Source organism: Ascaphus truei, chromosome 7, assembly GCF_040206685.1.
Source record: "Ascaphus truei isolate aAscTru1 chromosome 7, aAscTru1.hap1, whole genome shotgun sequence".
Lineage (NCBI taxonomy): Eukaryota > Metazoa > Chordata > Amphibia > Anura > Ascaphidae > Ascaphus > Ascaphus truei.
In genome coordinates, this window is record NC_134489.1 from 95,502,071 (window position 1) to 95,524,244 (window position 22,174).

General features: G+C 43.4%; 1 protein-coding gene across 1 annotated transcript in view; it reads right to left on the reverse strand.

Moving 5' to 3' along the window:
* Positions 1 to 6,338: 6,338 nt before the first annotated feature.
* Positions 6,339 to 22,174, reverse strand: part of LOC142498571 (histamine N-methyltransferase-like) — a 31,789-nt gene continuing 15,953 nt past the window's right edge. Inside the window, exons 4-7 of the mRNA XM_075606791.1 lie at positions 19,601 to 19,708; positions 16,897 to 17,021; positions 13,831 to 13,924; positions 6,339 to 6,809 (exon numbers count right to left, since the gene is read on the reverse strand). Coding sequence (XP_075462906.1) covers positions 6,451 to 6,809; positions 13,831 to 13,924; positions 16,897 to 17,021; positions 19,601 to 19,708 — 686 coding nt within the window. The 3' untranslated portion in view covers positions 6,339 to 6,450. The remainder of the gene's footprint in view (positions 6,810 to 13,830; positions 13,925 to 16,896; positions 17,022 to 19,600; positions 19,709 to 22,174) is intronic.

The window sequence follows — 22,174 nt, forward strand, 5'->3', positions numbered from 1 at the left end:
TAAGTGCCCTGAAAACCCCCCGGGAAGACCTATCATAGCAGGGATTGATTCCCTCACTTCAAACCTATCAGCCTGTGTAGATATTTTTCTTCAAGAATATGTTAAGAATCAAAAATCTTATATCAGAGATACAACAGATATTTTAAGAACTCTCAAAGGACAGATATGGGAAGATGATTTTTATCTTGTCACAGGTGATGTCACATCCTGTATACATCTATTAGTCACCAACAGGGATTTGAAGCAATAGACAAAACACTTTCTAAGGATCCCAATATGACTCATGAACAAGCCAATTTTATTTTAGACAGTATATATTTTATATTAAAACACAACTATTTTTGGTTTGAAAATAATTTTTATTTACAGAAATGTGGAACCGCCATGGGAACTGAGTTCGCCCCCAGCTACGCAAACCTCTTCATGTCAGTATGGGAGGATGACCATATTTGGTCAATTGCAGAGCTGGGTGCGAATTTGGTCCTATGGCGGAGATTTATAGATGATGTCATTTTTATTTGGAGGGGAGATGAAGGGAGTCTTTTAAAATTTATTGCGTACATAAATGATAATGATTTGAATCTGAGATTCACCTGAGACTATAGCAAAAATAGAATCAATTTCCTTGATCTGGCAATTTATATTGAAGAAGGCACCATTAAAACCATGACACATTTCAAGGATGTTGATAAAAATAATTATATATTACAAACAAGTTGCCATCACCCAAGTTGGCTTCGAAATGTGCCAACACATAGTTCAGTCAGCAATACAAAAAGTGGAAACCTTGAAAAGGGATGACTTATTAATAGATGTATCTAAAATACAAGACAAGAAGGATTTTAATTTTTCTTTTATTACAAACTATAACAGACAAGCTGGAAAAATTGTTAACATTGGGAATAAGTACTGGCATATAGTTAAGAATGATGAGGTTATAGGAGATATGGTTCTTGACAAGCCAGTTGTTATATTCAAAAGGGCTTAAACACTATAAGATAAACTTACACCAAGTGCATTGCCCAAAAATAATTCAACAACTAATAGATGGTTACCAAGTATTAAAGGTTTTTTCGGCTGTACCACATTTAAAGCTTGTGCCTATCGAGCAACTGATAAATATGAATTTGTCTCTAATGTAACGAAGAAAAAATACACTATTAATAAACACATTACATGTAGAAGCAACTACATCATTTACCTTATTGAGTGCCCATGTGGGTTACAATATGTTGGTAAAACTAAGAGACAGATGAATATTAGAATATTGGAACATATTGGTAACGTTAGACGCAAAGTTTTAACCCATCTTTTGTCTGAACATTTTATAAACAAACATCAAAGTGATATAACAGGTTTTAAATTTAGTGCCATTGAACATGTTCTCCCTCATTGGAGAGGGGGCGACAGAGATCTGGAACTAACCAAAAGGGAATCCTTTTGGATATTTACACTTAAGACGTGTGTTCCAGATGGCCTAAATGCTGAGCTTGATATAAAAGTATTTTTATAATGCCAGTATTCTGAAAGAGTAAATATATTTTCCTTCTTTTTATTCATTTTAAATTCATTTTTACTTTGTTTTTAATAGATCTTAAATGTGATATTAATGTATATTTTAAATGATTAGACGTACTGCATATTTAATATGTTCCCCTTTTTTCTCTCTCATATGATCATTAGGTATCAACAATCGCCGTGTTTATTATTGTTTTTTAAAGACTGTATATTGTGGTTATGTTGTTTGGGGGCAACATGGCCACTAATATATAGTTTAATACAATACAGCTTATTTTTAATTAGAAATATATATGTATAGGTGTTAAATTATGTGTGTTAGTATATATATTACAGAATGATAAATTTTTGTTATAACTGATGTATATGTCAACACTAGCAATACATTTTATAATCGGGTTAGTATTTGCAGTTCATTTGTAATTAGTAGTATATGTATAGGCACTATGTCCGTTATTATATACATTACAGTACTATTGATTTTTTAACTTTTGTTATAATTGATGTGTATGTTAATAGAAGTTTCGGATTATACACTAGGAATATATGTTTAAAATGAGATTAGTGTATGCGCCGTTTGTACCAATCATAGTTAAGTAGTGGGCATATATACCTAGCTATGAGTACCAATTAGCCACTCCTGATGAAGACGTCATTACGTCGAAACACGTAGAGTCCGGCTTGTCAGCCATCTTGGAGGAGGAGAGAAGCAGTGGGATCCTCGGCGGTGTCCTCTGTTCCGGTGATCTGTGACGTCACGATCCGGAAGTGACACACGCGGTAGCTGTTGCAGTGTGTACCGAACGAGGCGAGCTGCGAAGCAGGAAAGACCAAGCTGTTCAAATGCTCTTACTTCCCTGATTGCCGTAAGCCTCCATTTGTGACCTTTTTGCTGATAAACTTGTTATTTTTTATCTGCACTATGGTTGTTTTCTCTTCTCTCTGAGATTGCTGACCCATATACCACACCTCCAGACCGGGATGTATTATAGTTCCAGACTGGCACCAGTGCTCATTTTCCTACTGTGTTTGTGAGTAGGAATTTGGTAGTTCTTCATTTAATTTCACATTGTTTTACAATATTACACTATCCACCTTTCTTCTTTTTTGGGCACTCGGCGACGCTCCCCTGGAATTCCATCAACAAGTGCATCTCCCAGCAGCAGAGACTCAGATCTCCACTATGCCACAGGTACAGTATAGCACCACACATATACCGTAGCCACACAGGGGGTGGGGGAAAGTGAGCTACACTGACAACGCACAAAGTCACAGAAAAGTCCAATTTGCAGCTTGAGAGAACAAAGGAAAGTCTACAGTATCGTGGAATGAACCTACTGATGAAAAGCATTATCTGGCTGTACGGTCAAGAACTCAATTCGATGAATTCCAAAAGAAAAACAATTGGCTGTTGGCTTTGAATGGAAATCTGGGTTGTAAAACATGTGAAGACATTTCCAATTTTAAAGTTTTCTCTGCAAAAGGTGTGTACAGTTTATTGCTTCTCAATGGCTTGAATTTCAAGTTTCATCTTATGAGAAAAAAAGGCAAAAAAATGGAGCTCCCGTCACTTCAGAAACAAATAAACGCACACAAAAAGTCGCCTGCTCAAACTGAAGCCACAAACATTTTAGAAACGACTACAAAAAAAGATATTTTGCTAAACATTAACGCAAAGAGTGAAGAAAAAGCATTTGAAACCACTGTCCATGTGTTCAGGACAGACAATTATATTATGAAAATGGATCAGCCCTATTCTGACTACGAAAATCTAATTGACCTGAAAAAAAAAAATGATGGCATTGAGAAGGGGCGATTACTTCCCAGCGGACACATTTGTGTTGATATCATAGAACATGTCTTTAGACATGAAAAAAAAATTATTTAGCAAATAAATAACACCAAATAAAAGATCACATTATTAGTTGATGAATCTACCACACTTTCTTTAATATCAACTCTTAGACGTTTTATTAACAATGAGTGTTGATGATATTATGACTCATAGTATTTCCTCTAGATTCAATAGAACTAGTCAACTTATCAGCTGAAAATATTAAGCAAGATATAGTTAAATGATTGGTACACTACGGATTTACTACCGAATTAGTGACTGAGATATTTATAAGTTTTTGTAGTGATGGTGCGAAAAGATTCTTCAAAAAGTGAAGTGATTCTTTAAAAAGACTTTCCAAATATCATTCTATGGTATTGTCTTAATCACAGACTTTAATTAGCTATTGATCAGGCATTGGATGTTGCTGGGGGTAAAAATGATTTCACAGCATTTTTAGACAGCTTATATTCACTTTACAGCTAGTCAACAAAAAATGTATGTGAACTCAAAACATGCGCCAACAAACTGGATATTGTACACAAAAAAAATCGTCAGAGTTTTCAGTGTACAGATGCAGTCAGATGTATTGTTGAGTGTTCAGCCAGGAAACCGCAGTTCAAAGCTGCCTGACCACTGCCTGCTTGCGGATTCCTCGCAGCCAGATTGCCCATCAGGATTAACAATGGACTCCCGCTGTGCTAATATACCGGACTGCACTAGTCTCCAAGAGATGCGCAGTGAGAGCAGACAGAAGTGGTCCGTCTCCCTGCACAGCTTTTACAGGCGATCGCAATGGTTTTATGTTATTTTTATTGCCTACTAGCTTTTGCGCCTGGCTTCGCCCGGGCAATGTAATATTTAATACATCTCCCGCCCTCCACTTCCCCTCCCCCCCCTGCTGCCAGGACATCTCCCCACCCCCCGGGGGTCTGTCTGGGGTGGGAGGGTGTCTGGGGGTCTCTCTGGGGGAGAGGGTGTTGCGGGTCTCTCTGGGGTGGGGGGGTGTTGGGGGTCTCTCTGGGAGGGGGGCTGGGGGTCTCTCTGGGGCAGGAAGGGTGTCCTGGGGTCTCTCTGGGGGGACTGGGGGTCTCTCAGGGGGAGGGGGGTTGTCCGGGGTCTCTCTGGGGGAGGAGGCCGTGGGTCTCTCTATTGTCTCTCTGGGAGGGGGGCTTGGAGTCTCTCTGGGGCAGGTGGTGTGTGTCTGGGGGCCTCTCTGGGGGGAGGGGGTGTCCGGGGTCTCTCTGTGGGTGTCTGGGGGTCTCTCTAGGGGGGTATCTGGGGGGGCTGGGGGTCTCTCTGGGGCGGGGTGTGTGTCCAGGGGTCTCTCTGGGATGGGGGGGTTGTCTTGGGGTCTCTCTGTGTCTAGGGGCCTCTCCGGGTCTGGGGGGGAGTCTCCGGGGTTCTCTTTGTACAGGGGTCTCCTTGGGGGGGGTTTCCAGGGGTCTCTCTGGGGCAGGGTGGTGTCCGGTGGTCTCTCTGGGGGGAGGGGGTGTCTGGGGGTCTCTTTGGAGTGGGAGGGAGGTGTCAGGTGGTCTCTCTTTGTGTCCTGGGGTATTCTGGGGGGAGGGTGTCTGGGGGTCTCTTTGGGGTGGGAGGGTATCCGGGGGTCTCTCTGGGACAGGGAGGGTGGTATCCGGGTATATCTCTTGGGCGGGCGGTGGGGTGTCCGGGAGTCTCTCAGTCCGGGGGGGGGTGTCCGGGGTCCCTCTTGGATGGGTGGGGGTGTCCGGGGGTCTCTGGGGCAGGGCGGGGTGTCCAGGGGTCTGTGGGACGGGGGGTGTCCGGGGGTCTCTCTGGGGCGGGGCATCCGGGGGTCTCTCTGGGGCGGGGGGGGGGGATCCAGGTGTCTCTCTGGGGCCGGCAGTGACAGCCGGCGTAGCTTCACCTGCCAACTCGCGCAGACCAATCACAGGCCGCCTTTCCCGCCATCACCCTCTCCTGCTCTAAGAGATTTGCTGGAAATTAGAATGTCCATAATTTCGGAGGTGAGTGACATTGGAAGCTCAAAATTGTTACGCTGACCTACAAATCCGCAGAATGTCCAGTGAAAGTTTTGTTGTGCTACGTGGTGCCGTTTCTGAGATTTCGATGCTTCTGACATACAAACAAACGGAATCCAACTTAGAATTGTAGTATAGATAGTAATAAAGCAAGGGGTCTCCTGCTTCTAAATGGTTCTTTGGAGTTGAAACTCATTAATTTCAGCCCCGGGAACCCCGTGCTTCCTGAGATAGAGAACCCGATATGGGGTGCCAGTAATTTTTACAGGTGAGGTGACTACCTTTTCTATATGACCAAATGCAAGCAAAAAAAAAGTTTTTTTATGATTATTTTGTTGGTTGATATAACCTAGTGATTTATAAAGTTATTGCCCTTCACCTCAATACCCGACTAGCACCCTCTCTATCCACTTTTAAGAGCTACCTTAAAACATAGCTGCTTAACGAAGCTCCATGGCTAATACTATAGACCTCATACATAAAGCTTGGCCCCTTGCAGACGCACTGACCAGAATGCCTTCCTACTGTCTCTGTACGTTCTTCCTACCAAGTAGAATGTAAGCTCTTCGGAGCAGGGACTCCTCTTCCTAAATGTAAATTTTTATGTCTGAAGCACTTCTTCCCAAGTTCTGTTATTTATATTATTTGTTATTTATATGATTGTCACGTGCATTACTACTGTGACGTGCTATGTATATTAATGGCCTATATAAAATATGTATCTCTCCACATGTAATATTAGTGACTATTTGTGTGTTAGTAAATCGATCGCTTCTAAATAGGATGCCTCTCAATATCTACATATTTGTTTCGCCAAATACAATAGATATTTCTTGGAAAATGTTAATACCATAAATCAGATAAATCAACAGATTGCAAGTGATTAACAAATAACCACGACACAAAATAATAATCAGAAAACAATTCAATGTTTTAATCAATGTTAATGAACTTCTGCAGCACTCATTTATACAGATGCTGTGCAAAGATTTACTACTGCAGGTCTGACTTGTTCAATCAAACAGGTTACCTAATCAATACGCAATTACAGAATCACCACTACTATCTCAAAATGGGAATTACAGTGGGATGTGGCTATTGTGCCTCAATGATGATTGCACTTACATAGTTTTTAAAAATAACCTTCCCGTTTTTTATAGTGCTACATTCAGGGTCTTTGAGATTATCCATGATAAAAGTTTTCAGATCGGGAGACGCCACTTTGCTAAAGTCACACGTCTCGGTCATAAAGTCTAGTAAAAGCTCCCCATTTTTGTTCCCTTCAATAAAACATTCTGTGATGTCCAATTCCGCAGGAATCTCATGCTTCTCATACTTAGCATCCATCGCGTCGAGCAGCGACGTCAGCTCCCAAGACGTTTTATTCATGCAAATATCTTTCAAAGACCAGTAGGAAGCGCATTTCCTCCGTAAAGTGGCCCATCCGCCATCTCCTGTAATGGCAAACACATTAAATGACTTATCTTTATGTACTTTCATTTAATTCAAAGGTCTTATACACCTTGTTTTAACCATATAAGAGATGGAGGATCAGGTCCAGTCACTTGGGATGCCCCTGCCAGTGGTCTAAAGCAATACAAAAATAACAAGAGTGGGTGCGAAGACAAAAAATCAGGTCAAGATGTGGTCACCATAAAATAATGGAATAAAGCACACCAAAAATAGAGAGAGTTTAATAGGTAGCAAAAAAGATCATTTTAATGACTTAAAGAAGTCATAGTAGCATGCTACTATTAAAACTAAACATTAAAATGACCTTTCCAGCTACCTATTTAACTATATACGATTATTTAATTTGGGTTATTTTAGTCTTTAAAAGTGCAATTCTACCTACAATTCTTTTTGTTTTTCTTTTTGTTTACATATTTTGATATGTACTAACATTATCAGTAAGGGATATCACATTTGTAACACCTGCACAGCCTGTAGATGTAGTCTAAAAAGTACTTATTTTTCTTCTACAATCACATCCAGAATTTATTATATTAAACAACACATCAATTGCAATAGTATTAACGTTATACATCTCCTTGAATGTCCTTGTGGTCTGCAGTATGTGGGTATGACCACGAGGTCTATCAAACGTCGACTATATGAACACATTTACAATATTAAAAAAGGTTTGATCACACACAGCGTATCCAGTCATTTTCTTCAGGTGCACGGAAGGAACCCTATGGGTCTTAAATGTATGGCCATTGAAGCCCTCACGCCTCATTGGCGTGGAGGAAATATTACAAGCCTCCTGGGGAGACGAGAATCCTTTTGGATTTATGAGCTTCGTACATTGGCCCCCTGAGGTCTCAATATTGAGTTCGATCTCAAATCCTTTTTGGCAGAAAAGTAGAGGTATATCTACTTTGTTCCTCCATATCTATCTATAAGATCTCCGATTGCACATTACACTCACTGTATTTCTATTATACCTGAAGAACACATATGTGTATACTAATTACCAGTGGTTCAGTTATACATCGACCATTCATCCTATATGTTGTACATTTTTGGACTGGATTCTGGCTATTCCAATTTCAGATGTTAGTGGATCACCTCCTATTGCTTCCCTGTAGTTTTTACTCTATTTTTCATAATAATAATGAATGTTTAACGAACATAATTGCCATTATATTTATTTACTAGCACTTTTCACTTTTTATACTTTCATCACGTTTATAAATACCATATGCCTATATGCATATCCTGTATAATTCAGGTATATTCAAACAAACACACATTTACGAGATAGCATTTAGATTATTATCGCTGGCGCTTTGCACATGCAATATCTTCGACGTATAGTCAATTAGTGTCTATATACAGTTCATTTTACTGATATTTGTTCATTTATGTATGTAACGGTTTTTCTGGACCCACCCAATCTCAGATTGGCCCCTGTGGTCTAACTGGTCCCCATTACATGTCTGTATGTTGTGGTGCACCTGCTGGCTTACAGGACTCCTGAGTCTCCCCCTGGGTTGGTAAGGGGATATCAGCAAGACAGGCATCTGAGGTAGTGTGCTTAGAGTCCTACCTATATCCATTGCAGCGCCTCCACCTCATCAGGATCTCTGCGTCCGCAAGAAGATGTAACTGATGAGGACCTCCTCTGTGGTGCCTCCTCCTGTGCAAGAACTTCACTCCCACACAGCAAGGGTTTGGTGAACTTGGGCATCTTTATTGTCATCATAGCAGACTGCCCCTCGCAGCGGGTGTACTCAGCCGCTCATTGTAGTACAGTTCATCCCTTTAGAAAGTTCTTCCCTCCCAATGGTGTTGGGTCACCTCTCCCCACAGGGAGATCACCACCTGTGTCCGGTCCCTGATCAAAGTGCAGACACTATTGACTAGGTCTGACAGCCTTGCTTGCTGCAGACCTCCAGAACTGAATCATAACTCTTGAACCATACAGATCAACCCTAACTTTGGGCAGTGCTGTGTCTTATATATCCTTAGGAAATAGCCACACCTTTTGTGTCACTAATAGTGGACACAGAGCATGTTACCACTCCCCTTGTGTACATATGACACCTCACCAGTGTGTGAGGGCAAACCTCCATGATTGATGCTGGCAATCCTGCCCACTTACCAGGTTTTACTGCCAGCATGAGAAAGAACTGTATACCATTTTTATACATGGCTACATGTGTTTAATTGTATGTTATTTGTCTTTTGTTTTTGCTGAGATACCAAGCAGTTTTTTGAATATCATCACTGCGCATGTCTGAGAGTACCAACAGGTGTACTGTACCTTTTAATTTGAACTATAAATAAGTGGACTCACAGGGACCTGATCATTAACTTTATACCCGAGGAAGGAAGTTGTATCTTCCAAAACGCGTAGGGTGGGTTCTGCTGGCCCTGCTGCTTACTATTGCTGACTACAGCCGATGACGGCACCAAACTGTCTATTCCACCTGCGGATCAGAGCGTGACGAATCTGCCATCACCAACTGCACCAACTGCACGCCCAGCTGGGCAGACTCAAGCCGAATCTGCGACTGCAGTTTCGCATCCCCGAGCCGATCACACACTGAGGTCTGATCCTGCGAGATCTGGAAGGGAGTTCCATCCGGAAGCAGCGGCTGAGGGGCAGTGCACCGCCGATGCAGGGGAGAGACCCCAGGAGCCGATAAGCCTGTATGAGAGGGGATACTCTCTAAATATCCACTGCGCATTACCACTTTACGTCCGGTAAGTGTTCATTTTAGCTATAGCAGCAGACTCACCAGCGGACCCTTTCTATACCAATACCTATTTTAAAATAATGTTTATGTTTATGTCCATACTCTGTATTGTTCATTAAATGTGTCATTTTTGTATCAGTCACCTGTAGTTCATCTCGGCATTTTGTTTTGTTTTGTTTCTTTAAAAAATAAATTATTTATTTGCCTTTCTTAAAATATTTCCATATGACTACTTGATTGTCATTATACTGTTTCTTTTGTCCGGGGCAGAGAGAGTCCAGGGTGGGGGGGCAGATAGAGACCAGGGTGGGCAGAGAGTCCCTCTCACATCTCCCCCAGCCCCTCTCACACCTCCCCCAGCCCCTCTCACGTCTCCCCCAGCCCCTCACACGTCTCCCCCAGCCCCTCTCACGTCTCCCCCAGCCCCTCTCACGCCTCCCCCAGCCCCTCTCACGCCTCCCCCAGCCCCTCTCACGCCTCCCCCAGCCCCTCTCACGTCTCCCCCAGCCCCTCTCACGTCTCCCCCAGCCCCTCTCACGTCTCCCCCAGCCCCTCTCACGTCTCCCCCAGCCCCTCTCACGTCTCCCCCAGCCCCTCTCAAACCTCCCTCATATCTCTCCCTCCCCTCCTCCATGCCTCCCTGGCTGGTCCCAGGCGGGGGGGGGGGGCAGGGTGAGATGTTATGCAGCGGCAGAACAATCGCTTGAGTCAGAGCACGATGTGAGGAGCTCTAGCTGCAGACACCGAAAGTTCCGGATCAGGCCGCTAGATGGCGCACCTCCCCTGCAGTCCTGCTCTGCTCGGCAACGTGATTCTGGTTGTGCGAACTTGAAAAATTCCAGGATCAGCTTCGCTTGAACCGGCTGAATTACACCACTGCCTATTTCCCTTCTATATAAAAAAAACAGGGTGGGGGGGAGGATTGACTGCGCTTCTTTACCACGTTCACTTAGCTAGAGAATAGGTAAAGAGAGAGAACAGGAATCATCTTTATTGACGCACACTCTAAAAAGTAAGGCTGGGTCCCCGCTAGCGGCGGTTACTTACATATATAGCTATATGTAAGTCCCCGCTCACGCTGTGCGCGCGTGCTCGTGCGCGGGCACACACGCTCACCCACGCTTGACGCTTAAGTAAACAAAAAGCCTATACTTTCCCGCGAGCTCAACTACCCGCAATCTCCCCCCCCCCGCACCCCTCCCGCGCGCGCGTACATGCAGGACACCCGGCGCCAGCGGGGACTCAGCTTGAGGAAGGTGGCCATATAGGCCAACAACATCAAATTAGAAGAAAAACATATTGGTGGTCTTTAGAGGCAGATAATAAGTATGTCTAGAGTTACAGCCTAACCAGGAGTTCAGAGAGAGAAATCTGCCCGAGATCTCGTGCACTTAGACCTCTCACACATGTGACCATCAGTAGTGACGTCTGCACTGAATAACCCTGGGGGACTCATCAAACTGTACAAGGAATTGGCAGTTTAAACACTCATAGCCCTCACATTGTTTTACCCACGTCTGCTCACTACAGCTGTTTTAAGTCTTTTGTTCATGTTAATAGTTTTACCCTATTGGTCATTAAAATTGCTAGTTAGCTAGTTATTAGTAGCACTTTATAATTCCAGGTGCTTGCTACCATTTCATTATCAGGTCTCACAATTTGTTACTATTGTAGCCCTTATTAGCACATTTTGCTAGTGGTTAGGCTTTAACTCTAGAGTCTAGACATACTTATTATCTGCCTCTATCGACCCCCAATATGGTTTTCTTCTAATTTGATGCTGGAGGCCTACTGTATATGGCCACCATACTTACTTTTTAGAGTGTACACCAACAAAGAGAATCCCTGTGCTCTCTCTCTGCCTATCCCTTAGTTAATTGCATTTTGATCCTCAGGTGCACCTCAGTTCAATTCGAGAACGTTTGACACTACATTCATAGTTAGTGCGAAGCATCCCTCCTCTGTTCACTTACCATGTTCACTTCCAGAGGGGCCTGCAAAGCAATGCATCTCTGGCAGTGAAAGTGTTAAACATCGACAGAACCACAGCTTCCTCTATCTTGTGGATCACACTCACACAATCATGTTTCTGCACAAACACATATCAAAGCAGCAATCCAGGTTCCTTTGCTTCAGTGGCATAACTACAACTTTTGGGCCCCCCTGAAACAATGTTTAAAAGTCCCCCTCTGTCACTCTCTCTCCACCTCCTCTCCGACTCTCTCACTCTTCACCCCTCCTCTAACTGCATTGTAGGGTTTTGCAGTAGTGTAGATATACCCCTTTGTTGCATTGTTTTGTTGTTGTTATAGGATTGAAGCCGGGGCTCTCCGCAGCTGAACCCCGTTAATTTCAGCTCCGGGAACCCCCTGCTTCCAGAAATACTTACCTCTGTAGGGGGTGCCGGTATCTCTGCAGCCAGGGAACTTGTGTGCCTAACAAAATGTTGGTGTTTAAATGTCCTGCATCATTCGGGTCATGCCTTGTGCCTTCCTATTGGCCAGCGTGACTAGGACATTTAAACTTCACAGAGATGCCGGCATCACCTACGGAGATAAGTATCTCTGGCAGCAGTGGGTCTCTGGCAGCAGTGGGTCTCTGGAAGCAGTGGGTCTCTGGAAGCAGTGGGTCCCTGGAAGCAGTGGGTCCCCAGAGTGGAAATTAACGCGGTTCAGCTCCGGAGACCCCCCCCTGATTCAAACCTATAAGAAAAGAAGCAAGCAATGATACCTGCATTGCTGCGTTACATTAATACGTGCAAACGAGTACTATTCACATAGATTCTATAAATAGATTTGAATAATTATAAATTGTGTAAAAATGGCAGGTCCATTGTGACATTTCTCGCATTGTTTTGTTAGATGCTGTTTGGTTTTCAAAAGTAAAAAAAATTGGAAAAACATGCGGCACAGCAGAAAAAACAGGTGCGGTACATATGATACTTTTGCCAGTGCTCCTGAAACCAGGGAACACACGTTCGTAATCCGGTGGGTAGATCCAGGTATGAAAAATTAATTGGGGCACATTGGATGTTTCTAAAGGAATTTATTGGGCCAAAAGATAAACTTTTCGACTGCTATGGCAGCCTTTCTGAAGTGGAGCAGCCCTATGCCACCTGAGAAAGACTGCCACAGCAGTCGAAACGTTGATTTATCTGTTGGCCCCCACAAAATCTTTTTGAAAAATCCTAAGTGCCCTGATTCATTTTTCTTACCTGGTTTTCAAAACGTACATGACAGAAAACCTGAGTACCACCTGGAAGGGGTTAATTCCGACAGCTGAAGAGGCCTGCAGATAAAGCCGTACGCTGCATGCCCTTTCATTTAAGAAAAATAAATCATGTATGACTTGATACAATGACTTGATACAATATATCATCTGTACACGGATCTAATTACTCTATCTGTAAATGAAACATTTCAAAGACATTAAGACATCAATTTTTCATTTGTGATCACAAATATCGTTTTACCTTTTTGTGACAAACCCAAATGTATCAAGGCGAAGGAGGTGCATCTCTGGGGCCAAACAAGACGTGGGAAAGGAAAAGTTCCCATTGAAGAAAAATCCATTTAAATGAACTGTTTCCGTGCCCTTTTGACGTACCTTGTACATCGTGAACGATTGCTTGTTTTCTCTGGGGGGATGGGGCGGACCCCTACAATGGAGCACCCTACACTTCCGTTTCCTGTATCCAGGAGCGATCCCATGAAGTGGAAGTGCTGGGGGGTCACATGATGTGGAAGTTCCAGGGAACTCTCGTGCCGATGGACCCCCAACACTGAAAAGGTTAAAGGCGTATTTTTTTTTTTTGCCTTGAAACATAGGCCACTACTCAATAGGCTATGAAGAGATCTCTCCATGACAGGATGCTCTGAGTTCCACTTATTTCAGTAGAGCTTCCCGGCTTCTCTGACAGGGAGAAGTGGTTTCACAGCATATTGTATAGGAAACAAGGATCTCCTAGAACCCTATTCAATATATTGTGAAGTCTCTTTCTAGTGTTGGGAGAAGATATTATTTCCATTAAAATGCATGGGGCTAAATTCTTCTTCAGCGAAGGGAAATTACTTCACAGCACACGGAATAAAAGCCATAGGGCTATATTTACCAAACCCTGCTAAGCCGTAAAACACCTTCTGGATTATTCAAATGTAAAACGCCTTATGGTTTAACACAGCTTAGTAAAGAAGGTTCTTTGTGTTTTCAGTAGGAATTTAAGGACATGTAATATTCTACCGTTATAATTTTCAACGTTTGATCTATTTACCTGAAATAAGAACGATAAGGAGTTTGCCATTTGGGGCCAGGGATCGTCTGAAAAATGTTAAAGCAGCAGGAAGATCATCTAGATAATATATGACCTGAAAATATATGTATATAAAAGAACATTTATTTCTCTTATTACACTATTATTTCACTATTAATAGTTCCCATATGTATATTCTCATAGCACTCCCCATTTTTTCACATTTCGCTGATTCTTTGAACGTAGAGGTAGTGCTTTTTTGGGCTTTGAGCTGCAACACTAAGGCTGCGTCCATAGAAGGACAGTCAGCGCTGAGCCGTGCGGACACTCCGCGATGAGCCCCGTCATCCTCAGTGAGGATGTCTTGAGAGGGGGCTCCCGCGAGCGTCCGCAGGCGTGCTGAGGCGCAGGGATTTTCAGCAGACAGCAGAACCTGTTTCTGATCGTGCTGTCGGCTGAAAACCTCCAATCAGAGCGAAGCAGCGTCAATGTCACGGCACCGTGATGTCGGCACCGTGACGTTGATGTCGGCGCTTCGTGGGCTATTGGCACAGTGACGTCAGTGCCTCGCCTCCCCCCGCCTCCCGATCACGCACGCTGGCTTGTCTGCTAGTTCATGCAATCGCTCCTGATTGCGCAGACGAGCCTCAGCTTCAGCACGGAGGAGCACGGCTCCCCACTCTATGCACGCAGCCTAATACTTTATGCATTATTCACTAGTGCCGGGTTATTTTTTTATTTTCACCTATATAAAGAAAACAGGCTGAACAGAAATGTTAGTGGTGCTATAATGGATTGCAGGGACAAAGCCACTGATTCAGCACCTATGCTGAAGCTGGGATATCCTTAAAGCCTGATCTGTTGGGGGTCTTGAGGACTGGAGTTGAGAACCTCTGCATGAACCCTTTAAGTGATGGGGAGTCTGGCACGCCCGTGACTGTGGGCTGGTCCCCCAGGATGTGAACAGACAGTGGAGAATACTCCGCTTCCGTTCATGTTTACCGCTCCATTGGAGCAGTAAAAGTGATCTTCACCCAGAAAAGGAGCATGACTTATCCAGTCTTGAGCCCGTAGAGTGCCAGCACTTGTGTCGGGCAGGTTACGTCTTGGGGGTTAAATTATTTCCCATTTAGAGATTAAGATACTGCCCAATAGGAATCTAAGGTGAAAGTGGATCGATTTGGTGGGTTATAATCTGCACGGATTCATCAAAATCCGCTATTGGATACAACCCATCGACAGGTTTGCAGAATATGCGAAGTGTTACAGTGGCGCAGCCAAACATGTGCGGACACCCGGGCCATAAAAATTCAGGGCCCCCTCATGTCTCTCTCTCTCTCTCTCTTTGCTCTCGCTCTGTCTTTGCTCTTGCTCTCTCTTTGCTCTCACTTTCTCTTTGCACTCGCTCTCTCTCTCTTTCTTTGCTCTCTCTCTCTTTGCTGTCTCTTTTCTCTCTCTCTCTCTCTCTCTCTCTCTCTCTCTTTGCTCCCTCTCTCTCTTTGCTCTCTCTCTCTTTGATCTCTCTCTCTCTCTCTCTCTCTCTCTCTCTCTCTCTCTCTCTCTCTCTCTCTCTCTCTCTCTCTCTCTCTCCCTTAAGATCTCATTTGGTGCTACATGATAGATATGCACAAAAATAACACCCCAAAAACAGGGACAAACATTCACTGTGTGCTCTGCCAGAGTGCCAGACATATTGAGATGAAATACTTTCTATTGGCATCCCACAGCGCACAAAGTGTTATTGGGTTGACAAGTCTAAGGCACCTTATAAAGAATGGGGGTGTCAGACCCAACAGGATCAGAAGCAGAACTCACACAATCTCTGTTATTCAGGACAACAGCTCTAGCAGTGTGAGCTAAACCATCTGATGGCTAGCATTACTGTCACAGCATACTTAGTTTTGACCTCTACTTCTCATTGAGTGCTCATACCTGTACTCTCTTCTGAGAAAGAGAAGCATATCTAATAAGCAGTCTTCTGCCATGAGACACCTTCTGGCAAAGGAAGACAGACACCTTACAGTCCATTAATTTGAATAGGCTGTAATGTATTCCAGCACCAAAGGTGCCTTATGGCAAAACACTGCTTAGTAAATATGGCCCACTCTCTTTATCCTTTATAAGATTAGAAGTACTAACTCAAGTCACCAGATCACTTTATTATAGTACTTTCTCTCTGCATCTGTTTTATTTGCTGTGCTTCACCTTGTTTTTACTTGTATGAGTCATTAAACCTGTGTTTTATTTAATATCACCTGGCCTCGGCAATTCCTAGCCCTCAGTACATATAACTTTGTGCTTGAAGACATTTCAAGGTTACAATCAACAAAATAGATATCCCTTGCAGGTATGCTATTTGACAGTTTCAGTGGTGCCCTCAGCCATCAGCTGGTTAAGCTCACACTGCTAGAGCTGCCACCTAGAAAACCCTAGGACAGTCTGACTACAATCAAATGTACCCAAGGCAAGGGGGTGTTACGCATATGTACATATAAATGCATAGGTATAAAGATAAATGTGCACAGAGAAAATCTGCTCTGTTTCACACGAGGAAAACTGATCAAATAAAATAACATATACGAAGATGCCGGATTTGACACATCCCATTACCACACGTGCATTACTTAACTCATTCTATTGACTCTCCAGGCTGCAAGCTGATGGGGGGAAATTATCTTCAAAAAGCAGATTTTAACCCCGCTACTGCCAGAGGTGCTTACAATGCATTGCAAAACAGCTAAAGGGTTCAAATTACCCCCCGCCCCAATTAACAAGAAATGAAGTCTTAAATCTCACAGACAAGAAAGTCAGGATGTCACTGGGACACAAAACTGAGGCCATCCTGTTAATATCTGAATATAAAGAGGCTTAGCTCTCAGGGGACCCCTCAATTGTGGGGGAGTTGCTACTGGAAGATTGCAGAGCTGTTCTCTGCTGCTAACTGACGCCAACATACAGGTACATTGGCATTAAAAACAGCAATTGCCAGTATGATTTGCATCCTGGAGTTGCTTAGATCTGAGACTGCATTGCCTACAAAAAAAACCATCTCTGTGCTCTTCTAACTAACAAAGAACCTCAATGTACCTGTATCATGTGAATAAAGTCAAACTTTGCGTCCTTCTCATTTGCTTCACATTGATATTCATCCGCTGTCTTCTCATGCCAGATAAAGCTGACGTTATCCAGGCCTGGCGTATTCGCGATACACTCTGAAACATATGATTTGTTATACTTTTACTATAGTATTTAAAAAATGTGTGTGTGTGTGTATTGTGCACAGCATTGTATAGAATGAGCAACAAATTGCACCAGTTAACTCAGTAAAGACTAAGGGGGCTATGCACTAAGCTGTGAGCTTTTGCGCGCAAGCATGCATTTTATCATCGTACTTAAAAAAATGAAGCCAAACGCGGGATTCACTAACAAGTGAAAGGCATATTGTTAAGTCCGATCACTATCACGCACGATAGCTAATAGAGAAAAAAAAAGCAGCCTGTAAGAGCTGCATGGAAATGCTGCGTCTCCATGCACGGCTCTTACAGGCGATCGTACTGTATAAATATACATTTTAATACTAGTGTACATATGCAGGGGGTCTCCTTAGCTGAACCGCATTGGTTTCAGCCTTTGGGGATCCCCTACTTCATGAGATACAGGCACCGTTATGGGGTGCCAGTATCCCCTGTGCTTTGCAATCTCCCGCGTCACGTGACCAGGGGATTTAAATCATGCAGGGGGATACCGGCACCCCATAACGGGGCCTGTATCTCATGAAGTAGGGTGTCTCCGAGGTTGAAACCAATGCGTTTCAGCTCAAGAGACCCCCTGTTCTTGTACACTAGTATCAAAACACACATAACAATAAAAAATAATTCATTACCGTAGCAGCTATCCGCTATGGTAATGAAGCTGCATTAATGTAATTTTTATTAATAGTGTACTGGAGCAGGGGGTCTCCTGAGATGAAACGCATTGATTTCAGCCTCGGGGACCCCCTGCTTCCCGAGTTACAGGCCCAGATATGGGATTCCGGTATCTCCTTCATTATTTAAATGTCGCACATCATGTGACGTGGACGCTTTAAAAATGGCGACGACACTGGCATCCGATGCCCCATACCGGGACCTGCAAATCGGGACTCAGGGGGTCCCTGAGCCAGAAATCCAAGCGGTTCAGCTTAGGAGACCCCCTGATCCCGCACACTATTAAAAAAAAAATACATAAAAGCAGCTTCATTACTTTAGCGGCTAGCCGCTAAGGCAATGAAGGAGTAAAGGCCCAATAGCAGCTTTATTGGGGTCAATTTCCCCCAATAAACGTTGCAATATGTGCAAACCTGTGCCCCCAACAACCCCTATGCCCCCTAACATACATAAAAAGTTTGTTTTTAAGCATAGAAAGGTTACTGTAGGCTGGCGGGGGACCTTTTGGTGAAAAAAATGCATTTTAAGGCCGATAAAGCACTGTTATCACTGCTTAGTGAATCGCGCAGAAGGCAGTATCGGTCTTAATAGCCATTTATCTCACTTAAAAGCAGTTATCACTGCTTAGTCCATAGCCCACTAACATTCAACAAATAGTGGGTCTACGCATCAACGCAGAGAAATGTGTGTTTGGACGCACTTCTCCATTTTTCGGAGCGGAGTTGCATTAAGACGGGCTCTCAACTCCAGTCCTCAAGGATATTTTACTTTGATAGGTCATGCAAATATTTTGCACCAGAATACTGTAGCACCACGATAGCCTCAATATGTGCATCCCTATGTTTCTTACATATGGTACAGATTGCTGAATATTATATACAGTATGGGGCCTATGCAGAGAGCAGCGAATTTGAAAAATGGCGAATTTATTAAAAAGTAGCTTTTTTGGAGAGTTTTATTCTCCATATGCAGAAAAGTGCGAATTCTGCTATGTTTAACATGGATGCGTGTGGCGAGTTTAAATTGGCGAGATGCGCGCTTCAGAAACGTGTAAAAACAAATTTGCGCCTTTTTTTTTCCCTTTGCAATGGCCGCGAGCGGCCGCTTCTTGCCAATTTTTTCTGGCGAGGCAAAAAGGAGACAATCGCGCCATTTTATTGGCGCGAACAGCCGCTAGATGCCGTTCGCGGCTCTCTGCATTAGGATATTTTTAAAACTGGCGAGATTGAGGTTCTCGCCAGCCGCGAGGCGAATTTTACAAATAGAAAAGAAAAATTGGCGCGTTTTTCGGAAATCTCCATTTTCTGCTGTTTTCTGCGCGATTTTCTCCAAAAAATGGCGAATTTCGAAATAGCGCTGCTCTCTGCATAGGCCCCTATATGTTTTACTATACCAGCATACTACATTACAACAAAGGGCACAAGAGTGATTGTAAAGAAATCACCCCAAGGTCCCTGTTAGTTGCACTCTGTCAATTCTAAGGATAACCATATGACTTAATAGTCGTACCTAAATATACATATTGTAGAGGGTATAGGTGACCAGTAGTACAAAATCCCCACTCAGTGGAATGATAGTATACTAATAAAAGCCAGATGGCCAAAAATAATAACGTTTTATTTTAATTTAAATTAGCATGACGACGAAAATTACTTAAAATTACGAAAATTACTTAAAATAACCCATTAAAATCTTTAGCCTAAATGGTAGGAGTGCAGGAATCGTTCTTTTTGTTTTCTATATGTAAGGCCGATCTTTTTACCAACAGCAAACTTCTACAGGGAGCAGTGCAGTAATATGTACAGTCTTCAACAAATATGAGGAGCAATAGAAATCGGCAGCATTTTTCGGTTTAGTCAAATTACCTTTGTATTTAAGGATTTGGTGGACATTTGGTTCGACAACATTATTAGTGATCGGACGTCCTCTGCGTACAGACTGGATCTTTGAAATGATGTGTAAGTCGAGTTCACCTGCAAGAAACATTATAAGAAAGAAACCATAAATAGAATTAGACTGTAAGCTCCTCGGGGCAGGGACTCCTCTTCCTTAATGTTACTTTTATGTCTAAAGCACTTATTCCCATGATCTGTTATTTATATTATCTGTTATTTATTTGATTACCACGTGTATTACTACTGTGAAGCGCTATGTACATTTACTGTATGGCGCTATATAAATAAAGACATACAATACAATACAATAAATATAAAACAAAGGGTGACAGAGGACATTCAAGCAGAGTTGTCTTCACACTTCTGGTGGGGTTTTTTCCGTCAGTGGAAAGGGTATTCAATATGTTGGGAAGAAATCTTTGCCCATTTTAGTGAAAATGTTAGTTTGCAGTAATTTGAACGGTAATAAACTCTTCTCCAGAACGATGGGGCAGACAGCTTCACGGCATATTAAATGCAGCCCATTTGGGGGTTATACATTAAAGTGAGATAGTGCAAATCGTGCACTACTGCATGAAAAATCCTATTGATTTTAATGGGATCAGCACCTTTAATAAAAAAAAAACAACGTTGTCTCTAATTTCTTCCTGTTTAAAATCAACACTGCAGGTTTAATGAAAACTGAGTTATTAGCACATTTCAACAGATTGACTTACCTACTACAATATATTCTGATTTCTATCTAATACTGTAAATTGGACGCTTACGCCCCAGCATACATCTTTGCCATGGAAACCATGTTCGATCTACACCAGGGGTGGCCAATTCCAGTCCTCAAGGACCACTAACAGGTCAGGTTTTCAGGATATCCTTGCTTCCACACAGGTGGCTCAATCAGTGGCTCAGTCAAAGACGAAGACGTAATGGTATTAGTATGACAGTTTTGAATGTGTACTGTAATTTGTTATTTTGTCTTAAAACCCCTGTAGGATTTTTTTTAGGACTGAAAGTATGGATTCATACATGAAATGCTATTGAAGCAAACACTCAAATGACTCCAAAGACTAAGATAATGTGATACATCTTTCTATCTCTTGTGTAACTGAATGCCTTCAAAAGGAATACAGTAATATTTATTATCTATGTATCCTTGGGACAAAAGCTTACTTTAAATACAAGACCTCATCATATACTGTTTGCACTATTGAACCAACAGCAGAGCCGGATGTACACAGTACGGTGTTAGCTGTAGGCATAATCAGTACTGGGATTCATAAATTTTAGCAACAGGTTCTCTCTCACCTTACTGCCATTTCATAGTGGAAAATCATCAACATCAGCTTTCCCCCTCATCATCAGCTTCTCCCCTCATCATCATCAGATCTCCCTCAGTCTCCCTCATCATCATCACCATATCTCCCCCAGTCCTCCCCATCATCATTACCACATCTCCCTCAGTCCCCCTCATCATCATCATCATCACATCTCCCCAAGTCCCCCTCCTCATCATCGTCATCATCACCACATCTCCCCCAGCCATCCTCATATCTCTCACAGCCCCCTCATATTCCACATCTCTACCAGCCCCCCTCAATCTCACATCTCTCCCTGACCCCTTCGCATCACTCACAGCCTCCCTCATATCTCACATCTCTCCCAGCCCCCCCTCAATCTCACCTCTCTCCATGCCCCCTAACATCTCTCCCAGCCTCCCTCATATCTCACATCTCTCCCAGCCCCCCCTCAATCTCACCTCTCTCCATGCCCCCTAACATCTCTCCCAGCCTCCCTCATATCTCACATCTCTCCCTGCCTCCCTCATATCTCACATCTCTCCCAGCCCCCCTCAATCTCAAATCTCTCCCTGCCCCCTAACATCTCTCCCAGCCTCCCTCATATCCCACATCTCTCCCAGACACCCTCAAATCTCCCCCAGACCCCTCACATCTCCCCCAGATCCCTCACATCTCTCCCAGCCCCCTCACATCTCTCCCAGACCCCTTCACATCTCACATCTCTCCCTGCCCCTCACATCTCTCCCAGCTCCCCTGACATCTCTCCCAGACCCCTTCACATCTTACATCTTAGTTAAAACAAGTGCTGCAGGGCGGCTGTGCTATTCTGCCGAGCGGCACTTTGATTATACTGGGGAGGGAGAGCAGAGGAGGCTTGGAGGCGTGGCCGTGAGCTGTACGCCCTCATTGGCTGAACCGCTCATGTAACACGGCCGTCGTGTCAAGAAAACAATTTTGCAAATCTCTTCAAGAGACTGCCGCCCTGCAGCTCCATGTGGCGCGCTGGTATGTAAAGCATCAGCGGATTTCAGCAGTTTGTTTTCCAGCCATGCGGTGTCTCCGGCGACTTGTGGTGTAATCACGGCCTAATACTTTAAGCCCGCCGCCGCATACCATCTTCTGCCTCCTGTTAAGCACCGGTTAGGCGAACTTCAGAAATCCTAGGAACAGGTTTGCACCGGCTGATTCCCACATTTCTTGAGGTCAATAACGTACCCAATATTACAATGCAAATACTGCACCATTTTTA